At 46.1% G+C, this 19,967-nt stretch overlaps 1 protein-coding gene across 13 annotated transcripts in view; it reads right to left on the bottom strand.

Moving 5' to 3' along the window:
• The window catches only part of nrxn3a (neurexin 3a), a 157,565-nt gene that overhangs the window by 126,400 nt on the left and 11,198 nt on the right, over positions 1–19,967 (bottom strand). For 10 of the 13 annotated variants that reach the window (XR_011982552.1, XR_011982553.1, XR_011982554.1 and 7 more), the window contains exons 3-5: positions 19,692–19,814; positions 19,570–19,587; positions 18,993–19,022 (exon numbers count right to left, since the gene is read on the bottom strand). Coding sequence is in view for 9 of the 13 variants with exons in the window: in XM_023828811.1 (XP_023684579.1) it covers positions 18,993–19,022; positions 19,570–19,587; positions 19,692–19,814 (171 nt within the window). In the remaining 4 variants the exon portion in view is untranslated. The remainder of the gene's footprint in view (positions 1–18,992; positions 19,023–19,569; positions 19,588–19,691; positions 19,815–19,967) is intronic. The other 3 variants (XR_011982555.1, XM_023828816.1, XM_023828823.1) reach the window with 1 other exon arrangement.

Raw genomic sequence — 19,967 nt, 5'->3', positions numbered from 1 at the left:
GACACATTTCCATGATACCGCCCGTAAGAAAGAGCACTTTAGTCCTCATCCGGCTCGTAAATGTCTGCATCTCTAATTAAACCGCGTCTCTATTTTTCATATCCCTAAATTGTGTCACAGAGGGCTATTAAACATTTTTTTTTAAGCTGGATTAAAATTTTCATAATTATTACCAGGAAGTCTGTGCCCTCGCAACACACACTAACAATTGGTACTGGTAGATAAAAATTTTAAACTGGCCCAGGTTATGCTGAATACGTCAGAATGTTTTGATACCAAGTAAAGGCTATTGGGGTTACCCCACCCCCGGACCTGGGGAATGGGACCCTCACCTTTATCGCCACAAGCTTCTGCCATTGATTGTGGTATTTTGACAGGAATCTCCTGAGAAACTTTGCCTTAAATGCTTTATATTGGTACCTAGATTTTGAGGTTCTTTTGTAGGCTTCAGCGAGAAAATCGAGGGGCGAATGCTTTATGTTAGATGAAGAATGCTGCAAAATCATGGCATTTCAATGTATAATTTTAGTGTAATATTTTTAAAGATACAATAACAAGGCAAAAGTTGGTAAAAAGACAGGGGCGGTTCTGGGGGGGGGGGGGGGGTCTGAGATAAATATATTATTACTATTATTATTATTTATATGTGGGCTAAACTTCTGTGCATTGGGAACAGGCGAAACACAAACGTGAGCACATTTTCTTGATGGACTCTTAACGTGGGTGTTAACGAGGTCGCTTCAGATGGAGAAAAGCAAAGTTAACAATAGAAAAAAATAACCAAGCTTGTGGAAGCAAGACAGTCTAAGTAAGACAATCCTAATGGTCTAGAACAGCCACCGCAAAAAGAGCAAGAAATATCCTTTATTTTTGTGAATAAATGTATTTAAATGTGTCATTTATGGACAGGGAGATGGTAAGTTGAATCTGCAGCATTTTGGGCCAGTTTTCACACAGCAGCTACTAACAGCCCGAAATTGTAATCTTCAAACAAATAAGGTGAGAAAACAGACAGGGTCAACACTGGGGATATAGTAGGGATTAAGTAAAATGAAGGTGGGCTCTCAAAGCTACAGCAGCTGCCCCTCTGAACAAACACACCAGGTAACATGTCAGCAAACACAGAGACAGCAGCCCCACAAGGGCCCAGGGGACACGTTACCACTTCATAGGTGAGCTGCAGCCCAGCGGAGCGACAGCAGTAAGAGTGGCAGGGATGCCGACTCTCACGCATCTGACATGACACTCAGCAAATCTATATTATTCGATTATAAACCTAATCTTAGCTACGTGAAAAGCGTCGTGGTAGTCTGCAAACCCTACAGACAATTCACAAGACAATAAAACTGTTACATACATGTAAATGCGTGTGAAAATCTCAGACCAGCCAGCTGACCAAAGTTGGCAACTCTGGAATGGACACACCACACTGAATCATTCCAGAGATCGGAGGTTTAATGTGCCAGGCTACTGAGACGAAGCAAAATGCAGGTAAATATTCAGTCTGGACACTGTGTTGTATGTAAGGCAACGCTTTACATTAACTGCACCTTCATAATGCTTTTATAATGCATATATAGAACATTAAGTACATTAGTATAGTTTAACATCCTAGCATACCTTAACAGCAGTAATATACAATGTATAATAAGAAATCTTATATGACAATAACAAACATCATGATCAAGTAATCATATAATGTTTGTTATTAATAAGTATTAAAGCTGTTAAGGTATGTTAGGATGTTAAGGTATACTTACATGCTGCTTATGGATGTTATTGCATTGAATGCATTATGAAGGTGCAGTGAATGTTCTTTGAATGCATGATGAATGCATTATGAAGGTGCAGTGAATGCTCTTTGAATGCATGATGAATGCATTATGAAGGTGCAGTGAATGTTCTTTGAATGCATGATGAATGCATTATGAAGGTGCAGTGAATGTTCTTTGAATGCATGATGAATGCATTATGATGGTGCAGTGAATGCTCTTTGAATGCATGATGAATGCATTATGAAGGTGCAGTGAATGCTCTTTGAATGCATGATGAATACATTATGAAGGTGCAGTGAATGCTCTTTGAATGCATGATGAATGCATTATGAAGGTGCAGTGAATGTTCTTTGAATGCATGATGAATGCATTATGAAGGTGCAGTGAATGCTCTTTGAATGCATGATGAATACATGAAGGTGCAGTGAATGTTCTTTGAATGCATGATGAATGCATTATGAAGGTGCAGTGAATGCTCTTTGAATGCATGATGAATGCATTATGAAGGTGCAGTGAATGCTCTTTGAATGCATGATGAATACATTATGAAGGTGCAGTGAATGTTCTTTGAATGCATGATGAATGCATTATGAAGGTGCAGTGAATGCTCTTTGAATGCATGATGAATGCATTATGAAGGTGCAGTGAATGCTCTTTGAATGCATGATGAATACATTATGAAGGTGCAGTGAATGTTCTTTGAATGCATGATGAATGCATTATGAAGGTGCAGTGAATGTTCTTTGAATGCATGATGAATGCATTATGAAGGTGCAGTGAATGCTCTTTGAATGCATGATGAATGCATTATGAAGGTGCAGTGAATGCTCTTTGAATGCATGATGAATACATTATGAAGGTGCAGTGAATGTTCTTTGAATGCATGATGAATGCATTATGAAGGTGCAGTGAATGCTCTTTGAATGCATGATGAATGCATTATGAAGGTACAGTGAATGTTCTTTGAATGCATGATGAATGCATTATGAAGGTGGCATTAATGTAAAGTGTTACTGTATGTAAATATACCAAATATAATTCGTGCCTGTCATTGTTACAGATGTTACATTACACTAGAAGCCACGGAATATCTGTCTTAAGTGTTTTGATATGATTTTTTCAGCTTTTTCCTGATCTCCCCAGACTGTGGGTATTTGACACTGGAACATAGCTGCTGCAAAATAATGCTTCTTTTAAACAAAAACATTTCTAATTATCACATGTGGCAGTTCATGAAGTATCTTAGCTTACTCGCTAGCTTGCAGCATTTCGCCAGCTAATCCAGAGAAAGCAGACTGCCTCGCAGACTGCCTTGCAGACTGCCTCGCAGGTGTCGAACGGCTCCGCTGTGATGAAGCCCCCCCGGGCCGAGCCCAAGTGACTGCTCCCCCCATCGGATGATGATAATGTATTCCCCATTAGGGTGTTCACATGGCCCACTGCACACCATCACTGCTATCATGATGCCTAGCAACCGTGTCAGCGCACAGTCACTGATGACCCCTGCTTTGCAGTGAGCTCTGTACATGTTCAGGAGCAAATCATACCTGCTGGAAATCTGTTTCTGGATCAGCGTTCTCAGGCAAAATTTTACATTCATACAGCTCGTTCAGTAATTTGCGTTTATTACTGTGAATTTAATCCTCAAAACGGCAAATTCGATTCATGTTTTAATTGTAATATGACAGGGATAGCAGGGATCAGCAGGCCAAAATGGTGAGGCTGGAGAAGCACAGCTCAGCTTAAAACACAGCAGTACAGAAAGACGAGCACAGGCGACGTCTCCTGATAGCGAAGTCTGCTAAGCGCACGAGTGATGCAGCAATGTGACATCGGGGGGGTGCTGTGATGTCAGTGGCATTATTCCCAAACAATGGCGGGACGTTCTGCTGCTGCGCGTTTGAAGTCGCACACAATGATGGGTAATTGCGGGCCTTTTGTATGGAGCAGAGCCTGTATGTCTAACTGGGAGAGCAGGAAGGTGAAAGAGCCGGCACTTTACGCGTTACAAACTGCCCTACGGCGGGCTCACGCAAAGGCAGATGGGAAAACCGAGGATTTCAGGCATGCTTTTTGGTACAGTCAGAAGACAAAGGGAATCCATTTTGGGACTGAATATAAGACAAATGAAACTGCTAAATACAGTAAATTCTCAACAATCAGTGCAGTTCCTTTTCACTTGCTGACAGTGGGCAGCAATATGATAACTATTAAGGGGCTTAAGCGCTCAAGGGCCACCGGGCCACCAGACGGCTGTTTTAAGTGGCCACGCGTAGATCAAGGTGGCTGCAGAATGAGACAATAGGATTATGGACAGTCAAATTAGCAGATGGACAAACAGAAGAGGTGCAAAGTGCTCCTGCAACCCAGATCCAGCAGGGCTCTGCACACAGTACAAATAAAGAGCTTGGGGGGGTTATTGTTGGCTGGGGGTAACCTACTTCTGCCCTCCCCCCCCCCCCCCCGCACTCCCTCCCCCAGGCGCTGAGCGCAGGGCAGACGCTCCACAACCCAGGAGTGTCTTTGTCTCTGATTCCCCACCTCTCAGGCCTCTTCAACCCCATCCAGCTCAACTGTGCTCTTTATTCCAATCTGACGAGGGCGTGTCGAGCGTGAGCGACCCCGCACGAGACAGAGGGGCCTTTAAAAATAACTAAATGCGACACATAAATGATGCCTGGGGGGGGTGGGGTGGGGTGGGCATGTACAAAATCAGACTGGCATTAGAGGAGGAAGGGAATCTTTGGAAGCATCCCGGGCGCGTGGTCTGCCTGCCTGCCTGCCAGCACGGGGGGAAAAGGCAGCTCACAGCTTCACGCGCGTTATAAACAAGCGGCTGCCAGCCGCCAAGCCGTCTCAGCACTTTGGTAATTAGTGTACTGTGGGTATCTGTGGGCCCGTGCAGCATTGCAAAAATAAAAATAAAGATACGGACATCTCTTAAATCCATCTGTAGTGCGGAGCGAGCTACCTCTGAAATGACTGCGCAGACTAGGGCCCATCTGTCCTCATATGAGAAACTCCGGGAGGTGAATTAAAAAAAGAGACAGAATGAGGGAGAGAGAGAGAGAGTGCCAAGGAATGGGTGCCTTCATCTGAAGCAACCATACTGTAATAACACTGTGTCATACGCTACTCACATTGGTCCTGAGAACAGGGAGCAAGAGCAGGAATGCATGTTTACAGGTAAGTAGCATCGGGTGTTTATCAATATGCGTACTTGATCATTCTTGTGTTCCCGTTTACCCGTTCTATATCACCTTCCATTGCCGAACACCAATTCCAATACTAAGAACAGAAGTACAGAGGACAGTAAAAAAAAACTGCTCTTTCCAAGACCACACGTACGATCTCTACACTTTTGGTATTGAGAAACACCCAAAGAAACACATTTGACTAAAAGGCTTTGCCCTGACTTGCTCAGCTGTTCACTCTTGCTGTTGCAGCAAACATCAAAAAACAATCGCAAATACAGTACGTGATTATAAATAACAGGACACAGCCAGCGTTGGGTCAGAGTTACCGCTTCTCCGTGTTCAAAAAGCGACACTGAACAGCTATACTGCAGGACATGAGGTCCGCAGAAAGCCCACGCTCTAATCTCACCCAGGTGTCCTTCAGAGATCCAAAGCCAAGGGCGTCAGAGACTTCAGGTGAACCAGAGGGCAGACAACGCTTCTGTAAGCGCAGCAGAGTCGATCTGCCCGTGAGACGCTTATGTAGCTGGGAAGGGGAGTCAGCAGAGAGAATGCCTGAGCGAGAGAGAGGGGGAACGTCAAGAAAGCCCTTCAGCGGGCAGCGAGCTGCGTGCCAGTGCTCCCGGGGCGCCATGTGGAGCCTGGAAGGGCTGCAGTGAAACGCGGCCACTGCCTGCAGTCACGTGCGAGGCCAGACAGGATCAGCGGAGAGGGAGGACACCGCACTTCAGCAGGCCGCGTGCGGGGGGGGCCGACCCGGCCAAACAATCACCTGGCCGCCCCCTCCTGACTCCCGTCGAGCCGCGGCTCTGCGGACCCCTCCCACTGCCGCCATGCAGGAGCAGAACGCGGCCGACTGGACTCGTGACTTTCAGAACGCGATTATCTTAATATCACACTCCGGCTTTCAGGAGCAGAAACCTGGACACATTTACAGTGGCTGGAGAAAATGTGGCTGGGAGCCCAACACTTTGCTCTGTGCAACATCAACACAGCCAGACGACCCCCACCGCTGGCCAGTGACGCCATTACTCAGTCACTGCGTGTCGGAAAACGAAACAGAATTGCAGTGGACTACACTGAACATAACCTTCCTATCTCACTTAAGCTTTTTTTCAGTTTGCCAAACCGTTTTACTCAAAAATGGCAGGCAGGAGGTCACCTTAAAATTGAGGACATTTTAAACTGTCCAAATACTTGGCTTCCCTGTCATTTTTTAACAACATAAAACATACATCAGTCTATACATGTTCATATGAAAATAAGCCACATCCAGGCCTGCAAAACCACTTCTCAGCAGGACGATGGCGTCTTTCAGGATTATCTTATCTGAAGCTGTCTGAGAGGGCAAGGCAAAGGAAGCCTAATATTTCTTCCAGAAAAACGCCCTTTCTTATGAGCCATCATCCCTGCATACAAACCACAAACTGCCGAAATCAGGATATATATGCAACCTCTGTATTTATTCGGGCTTTACACACTGTAAGTAAATTGAGTTAAACCTTGCTGAACAGACAGGCTCGATGGCATTATCCCAAGCAGACAGAGGCCACCAAACTGGAATGTCTGGAAGTCAATGCTTTCGTTAATCAACCACTAGGGGATGCTGTTGAACAAAAACACATTTCACAAGTAAAAGAACTTTGCATGGAAGTAAGTATTGAACTTTACACAAAATTACAGGACACTGATGTCTCAAAAACTACCTGCAGACCAACTGAAAAGTAATGTTGTTTTACATAAATAACACCTTGGTGGTACTATAAAAGGGTCAAAGTCGAATGCACAAATAACGTGTGAGTGCATATGAGAAAGACTGCTCTCTCTCTCTCTCTCTCTGACACTGCTCTCTAATGTACAGATCCTTTCTCTCTGTAACATACACTCTCACTCTGTAACAGCCACCATTCTCTATCTGTAACACATAGATGCTGCTCTCCCCCTGTAACAAGCATGATTCTCTCACTCCGTAACATACAGATGCTGCTCTCCCTCTCTGTAACATACAGATGCTGCTCTCCCTCTCTGTAACATACAGATGCTGCTCTCCCTCTCTGTAACATACAGATGCTTCTCTCCCTCTCTGTAACATACAGATGCTGCTCTCCCTCTCTGTAACATACAGATTCTGCTCTCTCTCTCTGTAACATAGGCACCATTCTCTCTCTCTCTCTCTCTTTGTAATGTACACATGCTGTTCTCCCTCTCTGTAACAGATTCTCTCTCTCTCTCTCTCTCTCAGTAACAGATGGATTCTGCTCTCTCTTGCTGTCACAGACACCTCTCTCTCTCTCTGTAACATACAGATGCTGCTCTCTCTCTGAAACATACAGATTCCATCCTCTCTCATAGACACCATTCTCTCTCTCTCACTGTAACGTACGAGGTTACCCCCAGCCAACAACGAGGTTGTTTTCTCTCTGTAATAGAGCAGCTTATGCTCTATCTCTGTAACATAGTCTTTCTCTCTGTAACATATGTAGATGCTGCTCTCTCTCTGTAACATATGCAGATGCTGCTCTCTCTCTCTGTAACAGGCAGATTATGCTCTCTCTTTGTAACATGGATACCACTCCTCCTCTATATATATAACATATATAGACTGCTCTCTCTCTCTCTCTCTCTCTCTCTCTCTCTGTAACAAACCATTCTCTCTCTCTCTCTATAACATACAGATGCTGTTCCCTCTCTCTCTGTAACATAGACATCATTATTTCTCTGTCTCTCTCTGTAACATACAGATTCTGCTCTCTCTCTGTAGCCCTCTCTTTGTAACATAGATACCATTCTTTCTCTGTATATATAGCATATAGAGGCTGCTCTCTCTCTCTCTGTAACAGACCCTTCTCTCTCTCTCTGTAACATACACATGCTGTTCTCTCTCTGTAACACAGACACCATTCTCTCTCTCTCTGTGACATACAGATTCAGCTCACTCTCTCTGTAACATAGACACCATTCTCTCTCCCAGTAACTTGCAGACACTGCTCTCTGTGAGAACTACAAACACTCCTTTCCGTCTGTGACAGAGACACTCTGCTTTTGCCTCCTGTGACATGCGGGCACGCCTCTCCCTTTGTGTCCATGATAAAAAGGGACTATCAATCAGACCATCGCAGGCCTGAAGGCTTTCTGACCCAATAGTGCCTCCTGGGATGATCTTTATTCTTTATCATCTCTCTAATTGCTCATAAACCCAACATATTGTCAAATGAGTCCAGCTTGACTGGCATCACCACTGTCAACTTGAGGTTTCATGGAGCTATTAAATATCTATTTAAAAAGCATTAATTATCTTACTCTCTGATACACAAGAGGAAACAAGCATCAAAGAGCCATCACTTACTACAAACCACTTGATGTCACAAAATTTTTTTAGAGACTAATCAAAAGGAAAATTTTCAATACTATGACATTTTCTGGGTTTTTCTGCATGCAGGCTGCAGAGTGTTTCCCTTATGGTGTCTGGTCACCGGTCAAGCTAACGCGCAGTTGCCGCGCGTTCGTTTAATGGGCCATTTTAAAAAGTCATCAAAAACATTCCAAAGGAAATGCAGCAAAAATGTATCTCGGGTTGCACCATAAACATGAGGCACAGTCCATCGCTCACACAGTTTATCGCGGAGACAAGAGGAGGGCAGAAGGGAGGCGCAACCTGGGGAAGATGAATGACAGAGGCTAAATGAAATGTCACTCTCGGTAATGGGAAAGCCCAGCGCCAGGAACCAGCTCACTTAAATTGCAAAAGATAATCTTAAGCATTGTTGCCGTAGGCAATGTTTGCTTGACAAAACTGTTAACGTTCCCATAAAAAGAGCCACAGTGGGTAGTTGGTCCTGTACAGGTTCAGATGGGCTGAGGCTTCTCTACAAGCACATGTGTGCTGCCTTCAATCAAGCCTTGAATGTGTCCTGAGACAAATGCCCAACAAAAAGGGCTCAATGGGATAAGCAGTCAATGACACAAACCAAAGATCTGCAGGACAGCTGCTAATTATTAATAACGCAGCACTGGGCCTGTGGGAGCAGAAGCAGCCACCAACGACCCGCACCTCCCCAGGTCTGAGACGTGCGTCACCAAGGTGCCTCAGAGACCGACCGTGTCGCCAGGCCCTGACACACTCTGGATGACCTACCACCCGCGACTCTACACAGGTGTGCTCAACTTTTCTTAAATTCACAGAACGACATTAACGCTGAGGCTTTTATCCACGGCCATGTCCTATTTTTGTCCATGGATCCAGGAGGATGTTTTACTGCAGTAATTTGGGTTAAGCCCATCGCTCAAGGATAAGAGGGACTCTCACTGTTACACGCCAGTGATCTTCTCCACACACCAGCACACTGCTGCATACAGGAAACAATGGGCCATACTGGACGTTTAATTCAAAGCGAATGGAGGATGTTCGCCATTATTTTCCATTGTCCTATTCTTCATTAGTAAAATACGAAATATTCTGCATTTTGGTAAAGCTGGCTAATTGCAATGAGTTTTCCATATTTTGGCAATACTTCAGAAAGCCGTCCAAATTACGCGGTCCACGCCGTCAGAGCTTATCATCGCTTTGCTCAGAGAGACTTTCGACTGTCCAGACAGATTCAGCCTATTAAAGTCAGAGATAAGATGGCAGGGCCCCCTCCCCACAGTGGTGTGTCACGCCGCACTCGTGTCGGGGGGATTGTGAGGAAGCTCATTATCTTGTCATTGCAAATATCACGACAGAATCTGAACGAAAGGAGATTCTTCTCCATGTGAAACAAGCGGCGCTCTTTGTTCGTTTGGAAGATTCCACCCAGCAGAAATCTCAAGGGGGTGGAGATAAAGATCCTACTATGAAATTTACACTTTTACGAGCAAAATTTATATAGTCCGGATGCCACTGCAATGTAGCTGTACTTTTGAACGTAAAACTCAGGTCATATGTACATATCTGCGATCCACTCTTTTAATATTTAACAAAAATAAAATCAACACTCTTAAATTTGAAGTTTGATTAAGGTTGATCATTGCGACTGAGATTTTCGGGCTAAATTCACTCTACGGTGCAGGAGACACAAACTGAAAAACAGCACAAGCGGGAAAACCGAAAGTGAAACTCAGACACAAGCACACATTATTACGGAGGACATTTCATTCGCATCAAACTCCCGAAGCAGACAGACACACACGTTCAATCACGTGAGAACTGGAGAATTCAGCAGTTTGCCTTTAAATGATGGCCCACGCTACGCTGTAGGGACGGCGCGAGATCGCAACGTGCGCCGCTCGGCTCAGACAGCCGCACACAGAGCCTAACGCTCACAGACAGTCGCACACAGAGCCTAACGCTCACAGACAGTCACACGTCCTCCAGGCTGGTCGCCCTGCAGTGCTCAGTCAGCTCGCATTTGTCTTGTGCCGGAGGACAAGCTCATAAGGCTGAGGCTTGTGTGAAAGCGCGAAGAAGGAGTGATCCTGGCCGCTGGGCGAGGGCGGCCGCCCAGAGAAGCGTGACTCGCCAGTCTCAGCCGCGCTCAGCGTTACGAGTCGAGTATTAGCGGCTTTTAGCATTTAGCAATGCCTCCTGGAGCTGAGCCAGCATTTCATCCAGAGATTCGCGGCCGCATCTCAAAGCTGGCAAACCGCACATCTGACGCACGTGCGCTGGGTCTTTAAGCCAGCAGTACTTGGCTGCCACTCACTCCAGTTACTGACTCTCCCCTAATCAAAGGGCACCTCTCTGAATGGACAGAAGCTAATAAAAAAACATAAGAGCAATGCAGTGCAACATGCAGTGCAACATGCAGTGCAATTTCCATGTCTTCGGATCGTAAATGAATTTAAATGTACCCCCTTCTTTATACCTCTTGTTGAAAGATACTGTACCCCACCCCACCACCCCCCATGAGATTCTTGTCCCTGTGTTTGCAGTGGGCTTCACACTACAGGAAGTGATGCGGAGCCATAGCGACTCCAGTCACATGACCACACGAGTCTCGCTCATAACCCCAGGGTACGTTACACAGGCCAGCTGCATCCCGCCCCGATCAGGGCTCATGGATCTGAGCGGCATGTGGACGTGACAGACAGACAGAGGCCAGTGCAGAGCACCACAGCCCCATCTCACCTGACATGGGTGCCTCCTACAAGACATCGGAACTATTGGGAATAAAATGCATTTAGTGTCCAAATGATTTGGTTAGGTCTGAGGATACACTACACGATTCCTAATTTTGAAATTACCATCCACTAATTATAGTAATCAAGCTTGTCCTGCTTCAGTGGGTTTGTGATTTAGGGTGATTTAGTTAATATTCAGCGATAATGTAAATGCCCTCCTGCCAGTCTGTGAAGTTCTGCTGAAAACATGAGCTCAGATACGAACTTCTATGGCACACAGAAGACATTCATTATACTGAGTGTGCGTGACCGCGGTCTGAGCTCTGAAACAAGTGGAAACATTTTCATAGAGCAGTAATACTGTATCTTCCACAACAGAGAAAGGTTAAATGTGACCAGCATGAGACAAGCTCCTGGTCTGATGATATACAAGGTGGACGCCATTGTAGAGGAACAAAGGCTATTTGTGCCAATACAGTATGAGCTCCAGCACGGCTGAAGGTCATGAAGGTCACCAAACTCCCTCCTCTCCTCTCCACCTCAATCTGCTCAGCAGCCCACATGCCGATGGGTGGGGTGGGGGGGGGGTGCATGGGGGTGTCGTCATGGCAGCAGCGTTCCGCTCCACAGGGGTATCGATTGCCCACAGGAATGGGCCGCCTCTGTCACACACCTTCAGAAATCCTGAACGTTACGGAGAAATGAACACCACAGCGAAAGGTAACATGGAGTCAGCCGGTTGGGGGGGGGGGGGGGCGGGGGGGGGGGGGGGGTAGAGAAATATCATTATCTTTCAGGAAAAAATCAGTGTCACCAAGGGTCCAAGAGCTGGCCATGTCAAGTGACCGTGTGTGTGCTTTTATGCAAGAAGCTGCTTCATACGTGAATGATCAGCTTTGGAGGTTCACGCAGCTTAGCGAAAGGGGGCGGGCTCTGCTGTCAATGAGCTTACTATCCTGCCTAGAAGAGGGACGTGACAGGTTCTTATATGCAAACTAAGGAAAGATGCCAAAGCCCTAGGACTCCTATCAAGCCTTTACTCAACTGTGAAGCAGAGTTCAGCTGAACTCATCAAGCTCATCAGTCAGTTTCCCATTCGAACAAAACAATAGGTAGCTGGATACATTTATCTTCAAATGCTACACATATTTCTGCTCTGAATCTTGATAAAGAAAGCCAACCGAGATGGGCAGATGTTATACACATTCAGATGACCGCAACCCCAGCCCTGGGTTCTGGGAACAAGACCTTCTCAGCTCTCAGCAGCTGAGCAGTTCACTCACATTGGTCAGTGACAAGGATAAATTATTCAAAATATGGTTTGAAAACACCAAGGGCAGGTTCATATTTACCAATGACCACTGTCATTTTGTAAAAGTTTTAAATGTACTGGTCTTGGTCAATGAGGACTTAATATCCAAAACTGATGCTTATCTAAGGCTCAGTAGAGATGTACGGGCTTGCCCTGAGAGTTCATTCCCAGCCAGCCGCCAACGCATAACAATGGGACAATAAATTACAAAAACTGTCACTTTCAGCATCATTGAAACAATGAGCTCATGGGAGTTTTACTTACACAAAAATGCTCTGAGGGCAGAATGAAAAATGATTGGTTCAGAGAGATTGGATCAGATTGTAGAGGAGGTGAATCCAAGCAACTAGAGGAGGTGGGACCAAGACATCTGATTGGTTGGTCCGACCTTCTCTAGTTGCTTGGACCCACCTCCTCTACAATCTGATTGGATCTCACTCTCAATGATTTTATGTTCTGCCCTCAGAACATTTTTGTGTAAGTAAAACTCATGAGCAAACAATTACTTTATATAATATCATTTTATCAGGTTCCCAAATCATTTAGCCTATTTCATTTATATTTCCTATCATACTACACGCAAAAAAATTCATTTAACAATCAAATTGTGGTAGATTCCATCACAAGCCCTAATGAAACCAAATTAGCGTCATCATCCCATATCACACTTACACAGCCGACCGGAATGAAACATGGTAGTACTGAATGTCCATTAGTACGGCTGTGTGGGTATTCAAAGAGGAAGGAACGGCAACGATGACGTTATCTAGGCATGTTACACCACTGCAACATCACCGAGCAAGGCCCCAATCTGTTTGGCGCGGATACATCTTTTCATAACTCAGCTTGACATATCACCTCTGAATCTTACCTCTGTTGTCAAACAATTACCCATACCGAATAACTCTTTAGTAAGTGATATAGTAAAACGATAAATGGCAAGAGAATATTATTAATGGAATCATTTATTGTAGTACTAAAGGCCTTCATGGCATAAATTTTTTTTTTTTTTGGGGGGGGGGGGGTGGGGGGCAAAATTCATCTGGCCATTTATGGATAAGGATTCACATGTTTCATTATTGGACAAATTAAGAAATAATATTAAAATTCTAGGAGAAATAGAAAATAACCCAGTAATTTAGGCATGCTAATAAATGTTAATTGAACATATGTCACTGAGCCAGATGAATCTGACTACAAAGCAGCCTTTTTTTTTTGCTGCTTTTCACATAAAATAGACCAATGCGGTCAGAAAATAAAGACCAAAGAACATTCTTCCAAACAGAACCACACCTCTCAAATAGAACCATCCTTCCCAGACAGAACCACCCCTTGCTAACAGAACCACCCTTCCACTCAAACCTTACCCATTATCAAGTCAAATAAATGCAAATAATTCATTTTTTATCCCTAACTCAGGTGTATGAATGAGCCAAAAGATCAAACTAAATAGCCCGAATTGCCAGGATGTGGCAAGAATCAGTTTAAAGCATGGATTTAGCAAGAGTGACTGTAAAAACCTTGAAGGCACCATTTATGAGGCTGCATGTCAGAGGAAGGCACTGCAGGAATGGATCTGCAGCTCCTCGCATACAACTGCACTGCAGCTGACCTCAGTGACAGACCAGCTCAGTGCAGTTTATGCGTAGCTGCAGGGCACGGCTCACGCAACCCAGCAGACGGCCTCCAAGCCACTGCGACGAGACTCCTGCTGAATAAACATCAGCCCGGGGGCCAGCGGGCCCCATCTCCCTTCTGAGAACATCAAAATGACTCTTTCAATTCTGCTCTCCCTCGGGAGAATGAGACACTTAATATAGAGGGGAATTCATAAGCTGGGGGACAAACGAACAGGCATTTTAAATGCGAAGACCCCCGGGAAAGCCAAGGCTGGGTCTGCGTCTATAACGCCGGCTTAATGACCTCAGCCGTTACAGTGCAAACTCTCACACTGCCCATTTCAGCTGATTTAAACCTCTGCGTCCCTATCTAGGAGTCAAGCAGCATCTCTTTGTGATGCAATTCTGTCAATGAGCTTAGTCTTAGCTCGACTGGTTGAACAGCTCTTCTTAAATAACTCAATTTAGACATCCGTTTAATTATCATTATCTGCCAAACTCATACAGGCTCAAGTTTTGGTGTTTCCGGAGCCAACAGACCAAAAATGAAAGCTGCCGTAATGGAGCCCTTACAGTATTTCCCTCCCAAGCAACAGGAAAACACAGTCTGGACACCGTCAGAAACAAAATTGTACCTTTGAGGGAACAATTACTTGTCACTGAGGCTGTACCTTCAAGGGTCTGTCAATTGTACGCCAGCTGTAGGTAAATGTACCTTTTAAGGTACAGAAATGAAGGAACATTTTCGTACTATTGGTGGTACATTCGTGTTGTTTGTACCTTGAGGAACAAAACCAGGGTACAAGGGCTGTACCCTTTTTTCTGACAGTGGAAGCAGCCAGCAGAGATCCAGTGAAAAACAATGCGGTCACTGCAATACAGCTTCAGCAAAGGACAAGTGCAATAAGGAAGGTTTTCTTTCCACTGCAGGAGAAGCGGCCTGTATCATTTCATTTAGGACTGGAGGAACATTCGAGGGGCCAGCCGAAGGCCGGTAGTACCGCCCGCTCTGACAGCCTGGGAGGAGACCCCTGCTCCCTACACCACAAGCTCACAGGCGACTGGTAGCTGTTCTCGACTGCCAGATCCAAAGTGTCACTGGTCACTTTGCCCGTCATAACAGTACTGCATGACTACTGGCATTAAAATACAAATGTACCTTCATTAATATCAGAAAAAGTATAGAAAAAAAACAGAAAAAGGTTTGTTTGGACAAGAGTAACAAAGCCCAAGGCCTTAACACAGGATATTCCAGGACTTAAAGAGTAGAGGACAGAAAATGGCCTCCGGGTTTACTACAGGTGACACAGGGATTACACAGCACATTAAAAGCCCCCAACGCTGTGCCACATCCTTCTGATCTGATCCTGGGTGACACACGCAGCACGCGGGTCACCGTACCTGCCGAGGGTCCTCCGTTAATGGCCAAGAACACGAGGATCAGAGAGAGGGTTATAGAGCTGAAGGCCGACATCAAAGGGATTTAAAAACTGTACTGAGAAGCACGGAAACATTCACAAGAGGAGTTGGCTTCCGCAAAGAGCCAGCCAGGTGTGTATTTAACAAATGTTTAGAATCCGATCAAGGGGTTCACTGTCTTGCTCCTTTTAGGATTATCTGTGTGTGTTAAGTACGTTCTGAACAGCAGCTGAACATTAACTCAGTTCTAAATCCCAAAGCATCTCCTCTGCACCTTAACAGATGAGGGTCTCTCTCACATGACCTACTGGACAGCGACAAAACTTAAATTCACAGACTGCGAAAAAAAAAAACTGTCATATACGACTTCCACTGGGAGGGAAATTGTCTGGGAAAAAGAACAGCTTTGACCTTTTCCACTGCGCTGTCATTAAACTTTTTACATCACAGTTTATGTACCTCAAGCAAGGTTGCCAACAAATAAGGTGAATTTTATTTTAAAAAGTGACATTAAAGGTGAAAAAACGTGCTACCGAGAAGGATGCAGGAAGCTAAATGCTGGCTGGCCATATCCGGGTCACAGCTGATCGGGGATTGATTATCAATGTCTTCTCAAGGTGAGCAGCAGAGCACATCCTTAATAGAACTGAGGCTGATTAGCTAATTAGCATTTAATTTGCATAATAGCTGCACAATTCATTAGCGCTCATGTGAGCTCATCTGCATGCCACATGCCTCGACCCCTTTCTCCTTCGTGGAGGTCTGCTCTCTGCACTCTGGTCTCCCTCTCTGATTCTGATGCCTTTCAGGCTGCTGTGGGTATGATACTGACTCAGGAAGAAGTAAGAACAGGCTCTAGAAAATACTGCTTTAGAGATCAGTGAAAAGGCCGGTAGCAGGAAACCCCCGCGCCTTCCTGTGTCTTTCTTCTGACCTGCTCGCATCTCAGAATCCAGCTCCCTTGAAGGACAATGAGAGGCTCCTGTGAAAACAGCCGCGGTCTGGCTCGCACGCGGCCAATCGCGCACGTCAGGGTGTGAAAGACGCACAAACAAAGGGAAAGACTCAAGCGGGGCCGCTGGCCGCTTCGTGTTAGAGGGGTGAACAGTCAGCATCCCAACGGCGGGAACGAACTGGACCATGTGGCATCCCCTGGTCCTCCAGCAGCGAACCACGTGCCTGAGCCCCACCTGCTTCACTCCAAGGCAGACACAGGAATGAAGATCCAGCACCAGAAGCCTGCATGATGTCCGGGGATTCACAGCACTGCCACTGGTGGGCCTTAAAGGGGGGGGGGGGGAACCCAGATGGGCCGCATGGGGCCTGTGATGCCAGCGTGTACCCAGGGCTCCTGGGCATGTCAGCATATGCAGCCGGTCCAGGATTTATACACCTGGGCAACTCATTCAATCCATTCAACCAGCAAAGCAGGAGCTGAAAATACTGGCACCTGCCTGATGTGTAGCAACAGGCATGTGCTGAACATCTACAACCCTGGTGCAGGAAAACTTCACACGTGCATTTGCAGGAGACCCCAGGGCATACCTGTGGGACACACCATGCACTGCAGGTCTACACTGACAGGGTGAAGACCACCCCCCAAGCAGACGGAGGTGGTGTGAGAGCTCCGTGCATTCTCTAGGGAGCATGTCTACCTCCAGGCCATAGCTAAATCTAGGGTTTACTCCACGGGGGAAGCCAAGAAATTACTACCAGGGTGGCACTTAATAGCTCTAAAATAACTCTCTCCATGGGGCTCATCATGATGATTGTTTTTCCCGCTCCCTCAGCAAGGTGCCTGCTGACCTTACAGACTTACAGTGCCTGGGTGGACACGGCCGTGCTCTCAAGCAATCAACAGTGCAAAGGGCCGTGGAGGTAAGGACGGGCCGGCCGCTGGCGTGAACCAGCTCGGAGCTGAGTCACCGGCACGCGACAGAAATCAATCCGAATTTAAAAACGTATGCATGAAAGAAAAAAAAAAAAACCAGGCGGAAAGTGTGATGCAGACACCTGCAGTGAGGAGGAAGACAAACAGCACAAAGAAAACGACCACCCAGCACCATTAACGGCAACACAACAGGAAACGAGGGCTGCGCAGTCAAAGTCCCGGCATCAGGGACGCAGCTGTTAGCCAGGCTGTAGATGCGCAGGAAGAGGAGCTCGGCGCAGCCTTTTAACACGCCACCACTCAGCGTGCACTTTGTCTGTGCCGTTCAATTATGGCTCATTTAATTAGCACTTAATCACCGCGCCCTCGGTGCACCACCCCCAGAAAGAGTGCTAAATACAGAGAGACAAGCATTACAAACACAATAAAAGCATTAACTAGCAGCCTGTGTTTGGGCTATGTGGGCAAAGCGTTTTGAGTAATAGTAAGAAAACGAGCTGTACCTTTTTTAGCTATAGAAATGGAGAAATCCCAGCAGAAAGAGGAATGCATGACATCCGTATATGAGAGGTGACAGAGAAGAGAGGAAAACAGATAATCGTGAGTTTCTGAGAAGGAACAGAGCATGAGAGGCACTGACAGCAAAGTGCAGGTGTTTGTAAACACGTCCTCGTTTGAAGCACAACCCCCCACTCACTTAATCCATTAACACGGAACCATTTCTGGTCCCGGTCAATCCCAGCCCGCAGCCTGCGTATTTAAATCAATATGAAGATCCATCATCAGCAAACATTTTATTTTTTTATCCCTAAAGAGGGCAAACTAAACAATCATAACACAAGCATTATCAAGCCAAGCTGTTTCCTTATGCAGCTGGTGAACAAAGCAGTGTAAAAGAAGTCATGCGCAGCTACAATCCTGACTGTTCAATGCGCAGCTAGCAAGCCTGACAGCGCTATGCGCAGACAGTAAGACTGACTCTGCAATGCATGGTCACAAGCCTGACTGTGTGATGTGCAGGCAGCAAGCCTGACTGTGATAAGCACAGCCATAAAGCCTGACTGTACAATGCGCAGTTAGCAAGCCTGACTGTGATAAGCACAGCCATAAAGCCTGACTGTACAATGCGCAGTTAGCAAGCCTGAATGCACGATGTGTGGGCACCAAGCCTAATTGTGTGATGTGCAGGCAGCAAGCCTGACTGAGCTATAGAGAGCCACAAGCCTCACTGTACGATGCGCAGCTAGAAAGCCTAAATGCGTGATACCAAGGTAGCAAGCCTAACAGGTGCTATGCACAGCCACCAGCTTGACTGTTCTATGCACAGCTAATAAGCCTGAATGCGTAATGCATGGCCACAAGCCTGACTATGCGATGCGCAGGCAGAAAGCCTGACTGTGCGATGCGCAGGCAGAAAGCCTGACTGTGCGATGCGCAGGCAGAAAGCCTGACTGTGCGATGCGTGGGCAGCAAGTCTGAATGCGCAATGGACAGCCGCAAACCTGACTGCATGATGCGCGGCCCGCAAGCTGTTTCAGCATCACTGTTTGGGGGATGACGGTTAGCCAAGCTTCCCAGTCTGAGAAAGACCATGCAGCATTTGGACAGATGAAGCAGCCAGCAAGACTCACAGCGCAGGCAGCACAAGCGATAGGACGTGGAACCTGAAGGATAGCATACCTTGCTCGGCCATCATCATGTGTGAGAAACCTTGGAGGAAGGAGAGAGAGACAGAGGGATTCAGGACACACCGCACAATACTCTGTGGTACTGTGACATCACATGTTTCACTGAGACGCAAAGCATGGCACCCGACACGGGGCGGGGGGGGGGGGGGATGGGGTAAGGGTTAGTCACGTGACCCGGCAGGTCCATCCTGCTCGCCGACTAGAGGTTTATCATCTTCCCTTCCAGAATGTATTTATAGTTTACAGTTAATCTTCAGATTTATTTTAAATTTTATTTGTGACATTGTGCTGGTTCGTGATCCAAAAAACAAAAGAGAAATCATACAGCACTCATCTTTTGTTAGCTTTGCGGTCAGGTGACCCATGTCAATGTAAAATGCTACTGCTCTGAATCAGAAAAAGAACAAACAAAAACTGCCGCCATCTTATGTGGCATTTATGCTCTACGGCATTACTCTGAAGACATTTAGGCTCTATTATTGCTGGATAAATGAAAGTTTCCATTCTGAATGCTTGATTTAATTTTCCAGTGATTTAAAAATTGTAGAAATACTGACTGTCACACTCACCTGGAAAACTGTTGACCTCTGTTGTCATGATAGCAGAGAGAGAAATAGAAGGAAAGATTTCCAACGTTAGAAACACCCAGCTCTGTTTTGCATGGATCTCATCATGCAAAGACTTAACACACCTGTCATCATGCATGCTGCGGCTCCAGCCCTGTGCATGCCCGCAGGCAACCTGCAGGGAACTTTCTGCATGTCATCTGTCCCACTCTCCACTGTCAGGGAACCAGACGGGAACTCTCCCAACACTGACGACACAGAACAGTACAGGGAAAGACAGTAGTGGGAAGAGTCGACGTGGGCAGCCACGCGCCGTGCTTGAGCATCGATGCAGATAGCCGGCTGTACCAGTGCAAAGGGATTGTATAGGAGGATAACACCAGACCACATCACATCAGTCA

Source organism: Paramormyrops kingsleyae, chromosome 14, assembly GCF_048594095.1.
Source record: "Paramormyrops kingsleyae isolate MSU_618 chromosome 14, PKINGS_0.4, whole genome shotgun sequence".
NCBI lineage: Eukaryota > Metazoa > Chordata > Actinopteri > Osteoglossiformes > Mormyridae > Paramormyrops > Paramormyrops kingsleyae.
Note: the sequence above shows the minus strand (reverse complement) of the source record. Positions and strands in the feature narration are given on the sequence as shown.